This window comes from Oncorhynchus gorbuscha, linkage group LG18, assembly GCF_021184085.1.
Source record: "Oncorhynchus gorbuscha isolate QuinsamMale2020 ecotype Even-year linkage group LG18, OgorEven_v1.0, whole genome shotgun sequence".
Lineage (NCBI taxonomy): Eukaryota > Metazoa > Chordata > Actinopteri > Salmoniformes > Salmonidae > Oncorhynchus > Oncorhynchus gorbuscha.
Genome location: NC_060190.1, coordinates 4,894,724 through 4,912,569, shown reverse-complemented (window position 1 = coordinate 4,912,569; position 17,846 = coordinate 4,894,724). Strand labels below are relative to the sequence as shown.

The following is a 17,846-nucleotide window of genomic DNA, read 5'->3' as shown; positions in this document are numbered from 1 at the left end:
GAGAGAGAGAGAGAGAGAGAGAGAGAGAGAGAGAGAGAGAGCTAGAGAGAGAGAGAGAGAGAGAGAGAGAGAGAGAGAGAGAGAGAGAGAGAGAGAGAGAGAGAGAGAGAGAGAGAGAGAGAGAGAGAGAGAGAGAGAGCGAGCGAGCTCTGGGCCTGAGTGCTGGAGAGAGAGAGAGAGAGAGAGAGAGAGAGAGAGAGAGAGAGAGAGAGAGAGAGAGAGAGAGAGAGAGAGAGAGAGAGAGAGAGAGAGAGAAAGAGGGAGAGCTCTGGGCCTAGTTAGTGCTGGTAGGTAGGCTGAGACATAGGCTGGGTCTTAACTGGCTCCCTATTCCCTACATAGTGGAATGGGCCCTGGTCAAAAGTACTGCATTATATAGGGACTATGAAGAGTATATAGAAGAGGGAGGGAAGAGAGAGAGAGAGAGCGAGAGAGGCATGGGGTAGAAAGAAACAGAGGGATAGAGGAGTGAGGGGAGACAGAGGCAACAATGAATGAAAAAAAAAGATTCAGATCAACCTTAATGTGCTATTATATGAAGACAGTTAATTTATGTATTTATTCATCATTTATTTGTAATCGTTATTTAACTAGGCAAGTCAGTTAAGAACACATTCTTATTTACAATGACGGCCTACCCCGGGCAAACCCGGACGATGCTGGGCCAATTGTGCGCTGCCCTATGGGACTCCCAGTCACCGCCGGTTGTGATACAGCCTGGACAATAGTTAGAACCAGGGTGTCTGTGCTGACTCCTCTAGCACTGAGATGCAGTGCCTCAGACCGCTCGGGAGCCCCGAGTTAAAGAGGGAAATGTTTTAACTGGCACAGAAACACGAACGCATAGACTCCAAGCGTCTACTTGGCAGACAGGGACGAAGAAGAAAGAGAAGAACGTGTGATAAAGAATATGATAAATGAGCTCTGGTGGAGGTTTAGTGTACAGCTGAACCATTCTGAGAGTAGTACGCTGCAGACTTGTCTTAGTAATGGATGTGTACTTCAGGGAGGGGTGGAGGGATGGAGGGAGTCATCAAGAGATGAGAGAAAGGGAGGATGAGTTATAATCAGCGAGGGGGGAGAGAAGACAGGGAGGGGAAAGCAAGCGATCTACTGCGTGTTTAGGAGAGAGAGAGGCTGAGTAAAGTTTCTTACCCGGTTACAACATTTTCCTCGCGCACAGCTGATCCTCAACACCAATACATTCGCGAGCATCGCTAGGAGGAACTCAAGGTAAGTGAATCAGGACTTTGTCAAATGGAAACTGTTATAATGACATTGTTATATCTATTGCTGACAAGTCAACTAATTGTTTCCATGAAAGCACGCGGATGCAGAACACGTGTTTTTTTACGCTTGCTTCCCCATTGAATGTATTTCCCCCCGTTGGATATAAATGACTCAGAAGACAATTCACCAGTGTCCTGTACATTTGCGCCTGGATGGAAACGAGAATAATATTGCACGTTGCTACAAGTAATTATTGTCTTAAGCTTTGTGTGAGGACGTGTTCCACATAAATGTATGCTGTGCGTCTGTGGACGTGGCTGCTAGAATGAATCCATTCTGACAGAAAGACTACCGGGTACTTCAGGCGTGTTCTCTCTCTCTGGGTCAATTCTATAATGTTGACAGAATAACATTGTTATGCGCATACGAACAACATATTCAATAAACTATACAAATATGTGCATACAACATGGTACACTTGCATTTGATGTATAAAAAATATATATGTATATTATTTGTTGTCTTTTGAACTTGGCTGAACTGTAGCTGTAGCCTATAGCCAAGCTACTGACCTATAACGTATTAAGTTAGAACTGATTACTTTAAAGTATGATGACAGATGCCAAATACATTTAAAAGGGCAATCTGGGATTCCAACAACAACAAAGCAGGGGCCCCGCCACTGTTTTGCAAAAACAGTTAAAAAAAATGTGTGGTGGATAATGAGATCTTGAACTATTGGGTTCTTCAATGACTGACAGACTCAATCACCTGGACTCATTTTCTCTCTCTGTTTCTAATAATGTCAAATAAAATTGTGAAGAAGATGGCGTGCCAATATTGATAAACAGTAACTGTTATTTTGGTACTAGTGTTACTGTTTATCAATATTGGCACGCCATCGTGCCCAGCAGGGAATGATCAGACTGTAAAACGTAGGTTCTCTCATTACTTCCCACAGAGGGAAACTAAAGCTTCCTCCCTTCTTTCTCATCATCCTTTCATCCATCCATCATTCTCACCATTTATCCGTCTTTTTAAAGAATGTTAACATTCCAGGAGTTGTGTAAAACACCAGGGATTTCCTCTTTGGCCCTTTCACTCTGTCGCTCTGATTCACACACACACACACACACACACACACACACACACACACACACACACACACACACACACACACACACACACACACACACACACACACACACACACACACACACACACACACACACACACACACACACACACACACACACACACACACACACACACACACACACACACACACACACACACACACACACACACACACACACACACACACACACACACACACACACACACACACACACACACACACACACACACACACCCACACCCACACCCACACACACACACAGTGCTTGCACACGGACGCGCGCACGCATACACATACAGTAAATGCACATGCTTGCATGCACACATACTCCCCTGCACACATAAACACTCATCCATTCTCTCTCCCTCTCTCTCTCTCTCTCCCTTCCTCCAATCCACCCTCTACAGTGTTGTCCAACTCTAAACTCTCAACATGTGTCTCTCTCAACCCCCGAGCCAAACCCTTCTCTAAATACTGTGGACTCAAACTGGTCGTAAATGTCAGTAGTGAAATCCAAGTGGGTTTCTCACCTCTCCTCTCCTCAAGCAGGAAGTACCAGGTTTATTCAGGTAACGGTTTGTGATGCTACTTAGTGTCCATGTCCAACTGATACCTCCTGATGTGACCAGATCATTCAGACACCAGGGAAGTGAGAACTTAGCCTGCCTCTGATGTTCTCACTAGATGGCCAAGCTGCAAAGTCTAGATTGTCGTAAAAAGGTATGGGAGCAGGTTAGCAGTGTGGTTAAGGTTTGGGTTAGGTTTCAAAACAGATTTGAAGAAGATAAATTGTAGAGCTAAGCAAGGCTTCTGACTTTGCATCTTGGCCAGATAGGACAACTCTAATGTGGCCTGAGTTTTCTATTAGAACCCATAACTCTCTTGCATGGCCAATACTTTCTCCTATAAGCTTCAGTCTCGATTACTGCTGCAATTCAGGGAATTAAAGATATTTAACCTGCTTTAGTTAAAGCCAAGGAAATCACTGGTACTGGAAAAATGCTTGTGAACCTTTTTATTTGATCAGATTAGAAGTTAAATGCACAAAGACTCAAGTATTTAGGGTTATGGAAAGCTGTGTCTCGTCTAGAATGAACCTTTTTGTAACATGATCCAACTGAAACCTTAGGAAATATGTTTTGACCCAGTCAAATGTGACTAAATACACAGTTACATAGTTTAGGACCTAGAAGGAACTATAGCCCAGTTCTATAGTTTAGGACCTAGAAGGAACAATAACCCAGTTCCATAGTTTAGGACCTAGAAGGAACTATAGCCCAGTTCCATAGTTTAGGACCTAGAAGGAACTATAGCCCAGTTCCATAGTTTAGGACCTAGAAGGAACTATAACCCAGTTCCATAGTTTAGGACCTAGAAGGAACTATAACCCAGTTCCATAGTTTAGGACCTAGAAGGAACTATAACCCAGTTCCATAGTTTAGGACCTAGAAGGAACTATAGCCCAGTTCCATAGTTTAGGACCTAGAAGGAACAATAACCCAGTTCCATAGTTTAGGACCTAGAAGGAACTATAGCCCAGTTCCATAGTTTAGGACCTAGAAGGAACTATAGCCCAGTTCCATAGTTTAGGACCTAGAAGGAACTATAACCCAGTTCCATAGTTTAGGACCTAGAAGGAACTATAACCCAGTTCCATAGTTTAGGACCTAGAAGGAACTATAACCCAGTTCCATAGTTTAGGACCTAGAAGGAACTATAACCCAGTTCCATAGTTTAGGACCTAGAAGGAACTATAGCCCAGTTCCATAGTTTAGGACCTAGAAGGAACTATAGCCCAGTTCCATAGTTTAGGACCTAGAAGGAACTATAACCCAGTTCCATAGTTTAGGACCTAGAAGGAACTATAACCCAGTTCCATAGTTTAGGACCTAGAAGGAACTATAACCCAGTTCCATAGTTTAGGACCTAGAAGGAACTATAACCCAGTTCCATAGTTTAGGACCTAGAAGGAACTATAACCCAGTTCCATAGTTTAGGACCTAGAAGGAACTATAACCCAGTTCCATAGTTTAGGACCTAGAAGGAACTATAACCCAGTTCCATCACTGGACTGATGGAATAGTCTTGAACAGCATTTACTGTGATGTGAAAAGTCTCCCTCGATTGCAAAGCTCTTTCTCTTCTCCCCCCGATCTTTGTCTCTTGTCTCTCTCACTCTCTCCCTTCCCCCTTCTCTTTTCACCAACCCTGATCCCTCTCTCTCCTCTCTCTCCTCACTCTACCCCCCTGAGCAATGATCTAACACACAAAGTGATTGGCTGTCTAGGACCTCTAGTGTGTCAACCCAGGCCTGATGCCAGAATCAAATTAGAGAGAGAGAGAGAGAGAGAGAGAGAGAGAGAGAGAGAGAGAGAGAGAGAGAGAGAGAGAGAGAGAGAGAGAGAGAGAGAGAGAGAGAGAGAGAGAGAGAGAGAGAGAGAGAGAGAGAGAGAGAGAGAGAGAGAGAACATGGGTTCTATGGTGTGTGTACACTGGGCTTGGTGACCTGTCCCTGTCCCACTAACAGATGTCTAGTAGAGACACTGGAAATGTGTGTCCAACCGTGAGCTCATGTGGACATGGCTGGCAGTCAATGTTAATGTTTTCATATGGTTGTTTGGTAATGTTTACATGTACAGAGTGGATGTGGTAATACGGCGGTAATGTTTACATGTACAGAGTGGATGTGGTAATACGGCAGTAATGTTTACATGTACAGAGTGGATGTGGTAATACGGCAGTAATGTTTACATGTACAGAGTGGATGTGGTAATACGGCGGTAATGTTTACATGTACAGAGTGGATGTGGTAATATGGCGGTAATGTTTACATGTACAGAGTGGATGTGGTAATACGGCAGTAATGTTTACATGTACAGAGTGGATGTGGTAATACGGCAGTAATGTTTTCATGTACAGAGTGGATGTGGTAATACGGCAGTAATGTTTTCATGTTTAATACAGCAGGTGTGAGCATGAGCAGGTAGGTTGAGTCACACACACACACACACACACACACACACACACACACACACACACACACACACACACACACACACACACACACACACACACACACACACACACACACACACACACACACACACACACACACACTAAAGAGAAGTGATCATGGCCCGTACATGAGCTAATACCAACACATCTAGCTGTCACTGGTCTCACTAATTACCTTACCTTCTCTCTCCCCACATCTCTCTCTCTCTCTCTCTCTCTCTCTCTCTCTCCCTCTCCCTCTCTCTATCCCCTTCCCGCCCTATTTCCCTCCCTCCCTTTCTCTCTCTACCTCGCCCCCCTCTCGCTCTCCCTATCTCTCTCAGGTGTGGTCATCATGTTGGGGGTGTGTCTGTCCGTCCTGTTGCTCCTCCCCCTGGCCACGTCCATCCCCTCCCCCTCCCCCTCCAGACCTCCCCCAAGACTATGCAGACGATGCTGCGACCCCCTGCAGCCCCCAGAATCCTCTGCTGCACACCCTGCCCACCACGCCGCCGCCACGCCAGAGGTCCACACCTACATCAACATGACCATACTCAAAGGTAAGGGACAACACACACACACCAGTACATCATCAGTATCTTAGATGGCCATACTCAAAGGTATGGGACAACACACACACACACCAGTACATCATCAGTATCTTAGATGACCAACCTCAAAGGTAAGGGACAACACACACACACACACACACACACCAGTACATCATCAGTATCTTAGATGACCAACCTCAAAGGTAAGGGACAACACACACACACACACACACACCAGTACATCATCAGTATCTTAGATGACCATACTCAAAGTTAAGGGACAACACACACACACACCAGTACATCATCAGTATCTTAGATGACCATACTCAAAGGTAAGGGACAACACACACACACACACACACACACACACACACACCAGTACATCATCAGTATCTTAGATGACCAACCTCAAAGGTACAGTACAAAGAAACATCCCGACAGACAAGATGAGATCTAGGCCTTAGAGCGACGTTTCCCAAGCCAGTCCTCTAAAACTAGCCTTTATAAGGATGTAACAGCTTATTGAAAAGAAGAGACTTGGCAGGATCAGTAATCAGCCAGGTCAGCGTTCTTAAAGAACAAAATAACACACACAGAAGACACAGGGAATCAAACCGAACACACACAGACCACAGACACACACAAACACACACACAGACACACACAAACACACACACAAACACACACACAAACACACACAAACACACACACAAACACACACACACAGACACACACAAAGAGATAAAGACGTGTTAAATTTCTAAGCCTAATTCCTCTATAATAGTCCAGGAGACATGTCATGTATTCCTTCATCTGGTGTGTGTGTGGTTATGGTTTAATCTGTGTTCTGTGATAGAGATTCCATGTCAGGTTTAGCTGACCCCTGACCCTATCCCCAAAACAACAGGTAGTTACATTTCTCTCACTTAGAAGCGTGGCACACATATGGACATGCACATACACACAATCTGAAAAAAACTCTAGATTCATTGAAATCATTGTTTAGAGTGAGTGAGGGAGGGACGGTGGGAGGGACGGACGGTGGGAGGGACGGACGGTGGGAGGGAGGGAGCGAGGGAGCGAGGGAGGGTAGGAGGCTCCCAGAAGGCAGTATTCACCTGGCACTGAACCTGATGATGTGGCTGAAAACACACACACAGCCTCATATAATCAAGCAGTGGTGTGTGAGAGGCTTGATACTGCAACAATCCAGTTTGGTTAGAAAAGAGGCACTAGCTAACTATATAAAGACAATATATATAGAGACTAACTATATAAAGACAATATATAGAGAGACTAACTATATAAAGACTATATATATATAGAGAGACTAACTATATAAAGACTATATATAGAGACTAACTATATAAAGACTATATATAGAGACTAACTATATAAAGACTATGTATATAGAGACTAACTATATAAAGACTATATATAGAGACCTACTATATAAAGACAATATATATAGAGACCAACTATATAAATACTATATATAGAGATGAACTATATAAAGACAATATATATAGAGACTAACTGTATATATATAGACTAACTATATAAAGACAATATATATATAGACTAACTGTATATATAGAGACTAACTATACAAAGACTATATATATAGAGACTAACTATATAAAGACAATATATATATAGAGACTAACTATATAAAGGCTATATATAGATAGACTGACTGTATATATAGAGACTAACTATATAAAGACTATATAAATAGAGACTACCTATATAAAGACTATATATATAGAGACTAACTGTATATATGGAGACTACCTATATAAAGACAATATATATATATAGAGAGAGACTTACTATACATTTAGGGAATAACTATATAAAGACTATGTATATAGAGACTAACTATATAAAGACAATATATATATAGAGAGACTAACTATATAAAGACTATATACAGTGGGGCAAAAACGTATTTAGTGTAGCCACCAATTGTGCAAGTTCTCCCACTTAAAAAGATGAGAGAGGCCTGTAATTTTCTTCATAGGTACACTTCAACTATGACAGACAAAATCACATTGTAGGATTTTTAATGATATTATTTGCAAATTATGGTGGAAAATAAGTATTTGGTCACCTACAAACAAGCAAGATTTCTGGCTCTCACAGACCTGTAACTTCTTCTTTAAGAGGCTCCTCTGTCCACTCGTTACCTGTATTAATGGCACCTGTTTGAACTTGTTATCAGTATAAAAGGCACCTGTCCACAACTTCAAACAGTCACACTCCAAACTCCACTATGGCCAAGACCAAAGAGCTGTCAAAGGACACCAGAAACAAAATTATAGACCTGTTGAAGGCTGGGAAGACTGAATCTGCAATAGGAAAGCAGCTTGGTTTGAAGAAATCAACTGTGGGAGCAATTATTAGGAAATGGAAGACATACCACTGGGGACCACTGATAATCTCCCTCGATCTGGGGCTCCACGCAAGATCTCACCCCGTGGGGTCAAAATGATCACAAGAACTGTGAGCAAAAATCCCAGAACCACACGGAGGGACCTAGTGAATGACCTGCAGAGAGCTGGGATCAAAGTAACAAAGCCTACCATCAGTAACACACTACGCCGCCAGGGACTCAAATCCTGCAGTGCCAAACGTGTCCCCCTGCTTAAGCCAGTACATGTCCAGGCCTGTCTGAAGTTTGCTAGAGAGCATTTGGATGATCCAGAAGAAGATTGGGAGAATGTCATATGGTCAGATGAAACCAAAATATAACTTTTTGGTAAAAACTCAACTCGTCGTGTTTGGAGGACAAAGAATGCTGAGTTGCATCCAAAGAACACCATACCTACTGTGAAGCATGGGGGTGGAAACATCATGCTTTGGAGCTGTTTTTCTGCAAAGGGACCAGGACGACTGATCCGTGTAAAGGAAAGAATGAATGGAGCCATGTATCGTGAGATTTTGAGTGAAAACCTCCTTCCATCAGCAAGGGCATTGAAGATGAAACGTGGCTGGGTCTTTCAGCATGACAATGATCCCAAACACACCGCCCGGGCAACGAAGGAGTGGCTTCGTAAGAAGCATTTCAATGTCCTGGAGTGGCCTAGCCAGTCTCCAGATCTCAACCCCATAGAAAATCTTTGGAGAGAGTTGAAAGTCTGTGTTGCCCAGCAACAGCCCCAAAACATCACTGCTCTAGAGGAGATCTGCATGGAGGAATGGGCCAAAATACCAGCAACAGTGTGTGAAAACCTTGTGAAGACTTACAGAAAACGTTTGACCTCTGTCATTGCCATCAAAGGGTATATAACAAAGTATTGAGATAAACTTTTGTTATTGACCAAATACTTATTTTCCACCATAATTTGCAAATAAATAAATTCAAAATCCTACAATGTGATTTTCTGGATATTCTTTTCTCATTTTGTCTGTAATAGTTGAAGTGTACCTATGATGAAAATTACAGGCCTCTCTCATCTTTTTAAGTGGGACAACTTGCACAATTGGTGGCTGACTAAATACTTTTTTGCCCCACTGTAACTATAGCTATCGAAGTCTAACTATATAAAGACTATATTTAGAGAGAGACTAACTATAGCCGACTAAGTCTAACTATATAAAAACTATATATAGAGAGTCTAACAATAGCTAACTAAGTCTAACTATATAAAGACTATTTATAGAGAGACTCACTATATAACGACTATATATATAGAGAGACTAACTATAAATGGCTAAGTCTAACTATATAAAGCCTATATATAGAGACTAACTATAGCTGACTAAGTCTAACTATATAAAGCCTATATATAGAGACTAACTATAGCTGACTAAGTCTAACTATATAAAGCCTATATATAGAGACTAACTATAGCTGACTAAGTCTAACTATATAATGACTATATATATAGAGACTAACTATAGCTATCTAAGTCTTTATGTAAACTTCTGACCCACTGGAATTGTGATACAGTGAATTATAAGTGAAATCATCTGTCTGTAAAAATGACTTGTGTCATGCACAAAGTAGATGTCCTAACAGACTTGCAAAACTATAGTTTGTTAACAAGAAATTTGTGGAGTGGTTGTAAAACTAGTTTTAATGACTCCAACCTAAGTGTATGTAAACTTCCGACTTCAACTGTATATAGAGAGTAACTACAGCTAAATAAGTCTAACTATATATTAGCCGGTGTAGGCCGTCCTTGTAAATAAGAATTTGTTCTTAACTGACTTGCCTAGTTAAATGAAGGTTACAAAAAATATGTATATATATAAATATACAGTAGCAAGAAAAATATGTATATATAAATATAAATACAGTAGCAAGAAAAAATATGTATATATAAATATAAATACAGTAGCAAGAAAAAGTGTGTGAACCCTTTGGAATTACCTGGGTTTCTGCATAAATTCATCATCAACTTTTATCTGATCTTCATCTAAGTCACGACAATAGACAAATATAGTCTGCTTAAACTAATAACACAGAAACAATTATACATATTCATGTCTTTACTGAACACACTGTGTAAACATTCACAGTGCAGGGTGGAAAAGTATGTGAATCCTTGGATTTAATAACTGGTTGACACTCAGCAATAACCTCAACCTAATGTTTTCTGTAGTTGTGGATCAAACCTGCACAACAGTCAGGGGAATTTTGTACGATTCCTCTTTACAAAACTGTTTCAGTTGAGCAATATTCTTGGGCTGTCTGGTGTGAACTGCTCATGAGGTCATGCTACAGCATCTCAATCGAGTTGAGGTCAGGACTCTGACTGGGCCATTCCAGGAGTATTTTCTTCTGTTGAAGCCACTTCTGTGTTTTGGGTCATTGTCCTGTTGCATCACCCAACTTCTGTTGAGCTTCAATTGGTGGACAGATAGCCTAACATTCTCCTGCAAAATGTCTTGATGGGAATTCATTTTTCCATCGATGTTAGCAAGCTGTCCAGACCCTGAGGCAGTAAAGCAGCCCCAAACCATGATGCTCCCTCCACCATACTTTACAGTTGGGATGAGGTTTTTATGTTGGTGTGCTGTGCCTTTTTTTCTCCACACATAGTGTTGTGTGTTCTTTCCTTCCAAACAACTCAACTGTAGTTTCATCTGTCCACAGAACATTTTGCCAGTAGCGCTGTGGAACATCCAGATGCTCTTTTGCAAACTTCAGACAGCAGGGGCTTCTTCCGTGGTGTCCTCCCATGAACACCATTCTTGTTTAGTGTTTTACATATCGTAAACCCGTCGACAGAGATGTTAGCATGTTCCAGAGATGTTAGCATGTTCCAGAGATGTTAGCATGTTCCAGAGATGTTAGCATGTTCCAGAGATGTTAGCATGTTCCAGAGATTTCTGTAAGTCTTTAGCTGACACTCTAGGATTCTTCTTAACCTGCAGGGCGGCCACTCCTAGGGAGAGTAGCAACAGTGCTGAACTTTCTCCATTAATAGATCATTTGTCTTACCGTGGACTGATGAACATCAAGGCTTTTAGAGATACTTTGATAACCCTTTCCAGCTTTAGGCAAGTCAGCAATTCTTTATCTTAGGTCTTCTGAGATCTCTTTTGTTCAAGGCATGGTTCACATCAGGCAATGCTTCATGGGAATAGCATGAATAGCATTTATATTGCAGGGCAGCTCTAACCAACGTCTCCAATCTCATCTCATTGATTGGACTCCGTGTTATCAGAGTCCTGACTCCAATTAGTTTTTGGATAACTCATTAGCTTAGGGTTTCACATTTTTCCCAACCTACACTGTGAATGTTTAAATGATGTATTCAATATAGACAAGACAAACACTATAATTTGTGTATTATTCGTTTCAGCACACTGTCTATTGTTGTGACTTAGAGGAAGATCAGATCACATTTCTTGACCAATTTAAGTAGAATCCAGGTCATTCCAAAGGGTTCACATACTTTTTCTTGCAACTGTATATGGAGTCGCTAACTAAGTCTAAATATATGGAGAAATGAATCTCTAAAAGTGGTATTGGTTATCATAAAGCACAATGTCCAGATGCTTTTCAACTTTTTGTCCTACTGATAGTAATCATGGCTTGAAGGCGTATCTACAGATCTAGGATCAGTTTACACTATCCTAACCCTGACCATCACTATCTAGACATCAGGAAGAATGCTGACCTCGGATGAGTGCTAAGAGGCGACTGTATCTAGAGGATGATCATTTAAACAGGACCTGGACAAGAGGGGGCCTGTTTAGGTCATGTGGTTAAAGCATCAGATGTCCATATATGGTCAATGGGTGTGGGAAATCCACCAAGCCCTCGGATAAGGGAGTACACACACACACACACACACACACACACACACACACACACACACACACACACACACACACACACACACACACACACACACACACACACACACACACACACACACACACACACACACACACCAGAAGAGAGGTATTTCCTTGCTCATGCTATCTCAGATAGATCTAGACTACATATGTTCTTTCTCTTTCCCTCCCCAGGTGATAAAGGTGACAGAGGAGATAAAGGCATGCCAGGGAAAAATGGTAAAGAAGGTCCCCAAGGTTACCGGGGTCCCATGGGTCCTCAAGGGACTAAGGGCCAGGCGGGCGCCCCGGGAGATGCCTGTAAGACACAGCACTCCTCCTTCTCTGTAGGGAGACGTAAATCCCTCCACAGTATAGACTACTACCAGGCCCTAGTGTTTGACACGGTGTTCGTCAACCTCTACGAGCACTTCAACATGTTCAAAGGTAATTGAAGAACCACAAGGACACACACACATACACACTATTTTATACTTTATTTTTTACCTCTTTTTCTTTCAAATTTGGTGATATCCATTTGGTAGTTACAGTCTTGTCCCATCGCTGCAACTCCCTTACGGACTCGGGAGAGGCGAAGGTCGAGAGCCATGTGTCCACCGAAACACAGCCCTGACAAGCCGCACTGCTTCTTGACACTCTGCTCGCTTAACCCGGAAGCCCGCCGCACCAATGTGTCGGAGGAAACACCGTACAACTGGCAACCGAAGTCAGCATGCAGGTGTGCGGCCCACCACAGGAGTCGCTAGAGCGCGATGGGAGAAGTACATCCCGGCCGGCTAAACCCTCCCCTAACCCGGACAACTCTGGGTCAATTGTGCGGCGTCTCATGGGTCTCCCGGTCGCGGCCGGCTGAAACACAGCCAGGTATCAAACCCGGATCTGTAGTGACGCCTCTACCACTGCCCCACTCAGGAGGCCCCACACACTTTTTCCCACATGTTCAAAGGTAAATTCTACTGCTACGTCCGTGTGTCTACTACTACTCCGATGTCTCTAGGGTGCAGGCTTTTGTTCCAGCCCAGCACTAATAATTTAAAAAACACCTGATTCTAACACTTTCTCTTCTCTCAAGGTAAATTCTACTGCTTTTCATCCCAGGATCAACATCTTCAACATCACTTATTTGCAGTATTTTTGTTCCAGCCCAGCATTAAAACGCCTGACTCTAACACTAACTAATCACTTTCTCCTCCTTTCTCTGAAGGTAAATTCTACTGCTTCGTCCCAGGTATCTACTTCTTCAACGTGAACATCCACACGTGGAACTTCAAGGAGACCTACCTCCACCTGATGCACAACGATAAGGAGCAGGTGATCCTGTACGCCCAGCCCAGTGAGAGGTCTATCATGCAGAGTCAGAGTGTGATGATGGACCTGGCGCTGAACGACGAGGTCTGGGTCAGGCTCTACAAGAGGTCTGGGTCAGGCTCTACAAGAGGGAGAGGGAGAACGCCGTCTATAGTGATGACGTGGACGTCTATATTACCTTTAATGGATACCTGGTGGCACCTAGTGTCCAGTGATCAGGGGGGTGGGGGAGGGGGAGGGGAGGGAGGGGAGAACCGCCATCTATAGTGATGACGTGGACGTCTATATTACCTTTAATGGATACCTGGTGGTGCCTAGTGTCCAGTGATCAGAGTGGAGGGGGAGGGAGAACGGCGTCTATAGTGATGACGTGGACGTCTATATTACCTTTAATGGATACCTGGTGGCGCCTAGTGTCCAGTGATCAGAGTGGAGGGGAAGGGGGAGGAAACTCTGTTGGATTTTGGTCATTTTATCATGCCAAGAGAGAGAGGGAACTTGCGCCAGTGTTGGATTTTTTATTTTGCTTGTGCCTATATAGCCTTCAGTGCTCACCAAATTCAAATGTAATCTGGTTTGATTTTGGTTGTCCGTTTGCAGTGCCTTCAGTGCTCACCAAATGGACATTTTAGTTGTTCCTTTGTAGTGCCTTCAGTTCTCACCAAATGGAAACTCTGGGTTGATTTTGATTGTTCCTTTTTGGTGCTTTCAGTGCTCACCAAATGGAAACTCTGGGTTGATTTTGATTGTTCCTTTTTGGTGCTTTCAGTTCTCACCAAATGGAAACTCTGGGTTGATTTTGATTGTTCCTTTTTGGTGCTTTCAGTGCTCACCAAATGGAAACTCTGGGTTGATTTTGATTGTTCCTTTTTGGTGCTTTTAGTTCTCACCAAATGGAAACTCTGGGTTGATTTTGATTGTTCCTTTTTGGTGCTTTCAGTGCTCACCAAATGGAAACTCTGGGTTGATTTTGATTGTTCCTTTTTGGTGCTTTTAGTTCTCACCAAATGGAAACTCTGGGTTGATTTTGATTGTTCCTTTTTGGTGCTTTCAGTGCTCACCAAATGGAAACTCTGGGTTGATTTTGATTGTTCCTTTTTGGTGCTTTCAGTTCTCACCAAATGGAAACTCTGGGTTGGATTTTGTTTGTACTTCCATGGCTCCTAAAGCAGCCAATGATACAAATGACCTGGGCACACGTTTTCCTCTGCCTCACGATGTATTCCTCTCAGGTACTTTGAATGGGGAGGATTGTGGGCAGTGTTGTGCAGTGTTGCAGTGTTGTGTAGTCCCAGTGAGAAAATTTGGTTGAAATTACATAACTTTTTAAGCTTTTCAACGTCTTTTCAACATATTATTTTGACCAAAAAACATTTTCAATTACTTTTCAATGTCTTTTGCTCATAGGGTGGTTTTGGGACTAGACTTGAATGGACCCTGCATTGAACTGTTGCTAAGGTGACCTCAAGGCTTTAAAAGAGAAAAAGGAGATAATGCCGTACCATATGAATATATAGAGATTGTTGAGTAATTCAAGATTATATTGAGATATATATTGATAACTCAGTGTTATGTGTTTTTATAGAGATTTACTTTAAGCTGCAGAGCAGCTTGTAACATGTAAATATTTGTATAGATTTTTGTTACCTAAAATGTTTTATCACTAGTCTGGGTGCCAGTTGGTCTTTGCTTTAGCTGAACTGTTGTTGTTGTCACGTCCTGAACACAATACGGTACTGTTGCTGAATGCAGTTTGAAAAGGTTCTGCATCCAGGCTGGGCTTACCCTAACCCAATACCACCAAAACCTGAAAGTACTGAATTCCATTGTATCAATACAACACATACTGTATCAGAAAAATATAAACCAAACAATCATTTTTAAAAACCCATTCAAACTAGAAGCCCATTCTAAACCAGACCTTCTAGAACCATTACTCCCCCATTGTCAGTTGAGCAGGTTGAACAGATGCATTCGATCTTTCACCTAGAGGTTAAAGGTCAAACCCTGACCCCTGCCTGTTTCCCACCATTAGAGTACACAACCCCTCGTTACTGTCAAGATTTGAATATGTCCTAGTATTGCAATACTGGGGAATAGGGTGCCAAAAGTAGTGCACTATATAGGGAATATAAGGTGTGTCCTAGTATGTCATAGTAGTGTACTATGTAGGGAATATAAGGTGTGTCCTAGTATGTCATAGTAGTGTACTATGTAGGGAATATAAGGTGTGTCCTAGTCTGTCATAGTAGTGTACTATGTAGGGAATATGGGTGTGTCCTAGTATGTCATAGTAGTGTACTATGTAGGGAATATGGGTGCAGTCTGGGATTATCAGTTTTGTTTGACAGCTCCAATGAAAAACCCAACTAAAAGCTAAAGATAGGACAAACAACAACATGCGGGTTGGATGGTGACGGTTGAATCGGTTGCCAGATGGACGACCATATCTCTCCTATTACTGATAATTCTGTCCTCAGTCCACAGGGACTGGGGCTAAACTGGAGATAGAGGAGAGACCAGCTGGTGTATTAGGACATGACTAGATAGCGTTGTAGCCAATTAGAATAGGCTTTACTGGTGTAGTTCCCTAGGCAAAAGCTCCGTAGCCAATTAGAAGAGGCTATAGTGGTGTAATTCCCTAGTCAATAGCTCTGTAGCCAATTAGAATAGGCTTTACTGGTGTAGTTCCCCGTAGGCAAAAGCAATAGCTCGTAGCCAATTAAAAGAGGCTATAGTGGTGTAATTCCCTAGTCAATAGCTCTGTAGCCAATTAGAAGAGGCTTTACTGGTGTAGTTCCCTAGGCAATAGCTCCGTAGCCAATGTAATAGCGTACCATAGGGATGTACATCCTATGGCTGTTGTACTGTAAGTACCTATTTCCTGGATATCACTCAAAACCAAGAGCAGAAGTTGACACAGTTGGTTTGCTGAACCCAGGAGGCAGAACAGCAGAAAGCATTGTGGGTTGGGTTATTAGCATTTACTCTGTGCCCCAAAACACAGCCATTTATAACCTCGCTCAAACAATGGCTCTGTTTCCTACGCACCTCTACGAATGCAGATGCACTTTCAAGAAGTCCTCTGAGAGTTGTTGGTAGACGGACTCTCTAAAACTAGCCTGGTCCCAGATCATTTTGTGCTGTTTGGCATGACAATGACCCTTGCGAGACAGTACAAACAGATCTGGAACCAGGCTACAGTAGAAGTGACAAGCAGCAGAACTCCTGTTCCTTCCTGGATGCATTTGATTGGTTCTATTAGACAGTTGTGTAGTTCTCTTGTATTTAGCAGCACTTAGAGCCGTTTATACCCTCATTAAAGACATGGACCCAGTTCATAACAGCAACGACTCCATCTGAGGTAAACAGTAAAGTAGCTTTGAATCGCCCCACTATCCTATAAACGCCATGCTCTATAAAATGAGCCATAAAGTAAGTTGTGGTGTTATGTTACCTGTGAAAGAGTGTTGATAAAACTCCTGCAGTTACTGCTGTTAGAGTTCAAGGTTTAGATGGGAGGGCGGCTGGGAGCAGTTGGTATGACAGGCTATGACAGGTTATGACAGGCTATGACAGGTTATGACAGGCTATGACAGGTCATGACGTATATTATCTCATGCTCATGGCATGTTTACAAGACAGGTTTCTGAAGAAGGGTTCAAGCGGAGAGATAGCGAGAGTTTTCAATGACATCAATGACGTCCGATTTCCCCCTGCGTCAAAGTCAGCCACAGCTTCCTCTCTAACACCCTCGCTATCTCTCTCTAACACCCTCGCTATCTCTCTCTCTCCATCTGTCTCTCTCCCTCTAACACCCTCGCTATCTCTCTCTCTCTCTCTCTCTCTCTCTCTCCATCTCTGTCTCTCTCTCCCTCTAACACCCTCGCTATCTCTCTCTCTCTCCATCTCTGTCTCTCTCTCCCTCTAATACCCTTGCTATCTCTCTCTCTCCATCTCTGTCTCTCTCTCCCTCTAACACTACTCTCTCTCCATCTCTCTAACACCCTCGCTATCTCTCTCTCTCCATCTCTGTCTCTCTCTCCCTCTAACACTACTCTCTCTCTCTCTCTCTCTCTCCATCTCTCTCTCCATCTATCTCTCTCTAACACCCTCGCTATCTCTCTCTCTCTCCATCTCTGTCTCTCTCTTCCTCTAACACTCTACTCTCTCTCTTGCTCTCTCCTCGCTCCCTCTCTTGCACTTCCTCTCCCTCTCTTCCTCTCCCTCTCTTGCACTTCCTCTCCCTCTCTTGCTCTCTCTCTGCTCTTTCCTCTCTCTCTCTCTCTTTCTCTTCCTCTCCCTCT

General features: G+C 42.8%; 1 protein-coding gene across 1 annotated transcript; it reads left to right on the top strand.

Moving 5' to 3' along the window:
- The first annotated feature begins 786 nt into the window (after window positions 1-786).
- On the top strand, window positions 787-16,226 carry LOC124004043 (complement C1q tumor necrosis factor-related protein 1-like). The gene is made up of 5 exons (XM_046312786.1): window positions 787-1,233; window positions 5,707-5,922; window positions 12,406-12,657; window positions 13,436-13,646; window positions 13,879-16,226. The coding sequence occupies exons 2-5, from the start codon at window positions 5,718-5,720 to the stop codon at window positions 13,961-13,963; spliced, it is 753 nt and encodes a 250-aa protein (XP_046168742.1). The 5' UTR covers window positions 787-1,233; window positions 5,707-5,717; the 3' UTR covers window positions 13,964-16,226.
- Window positions 16,227-17,846: the final 1,620 nt, after the last annotated feature.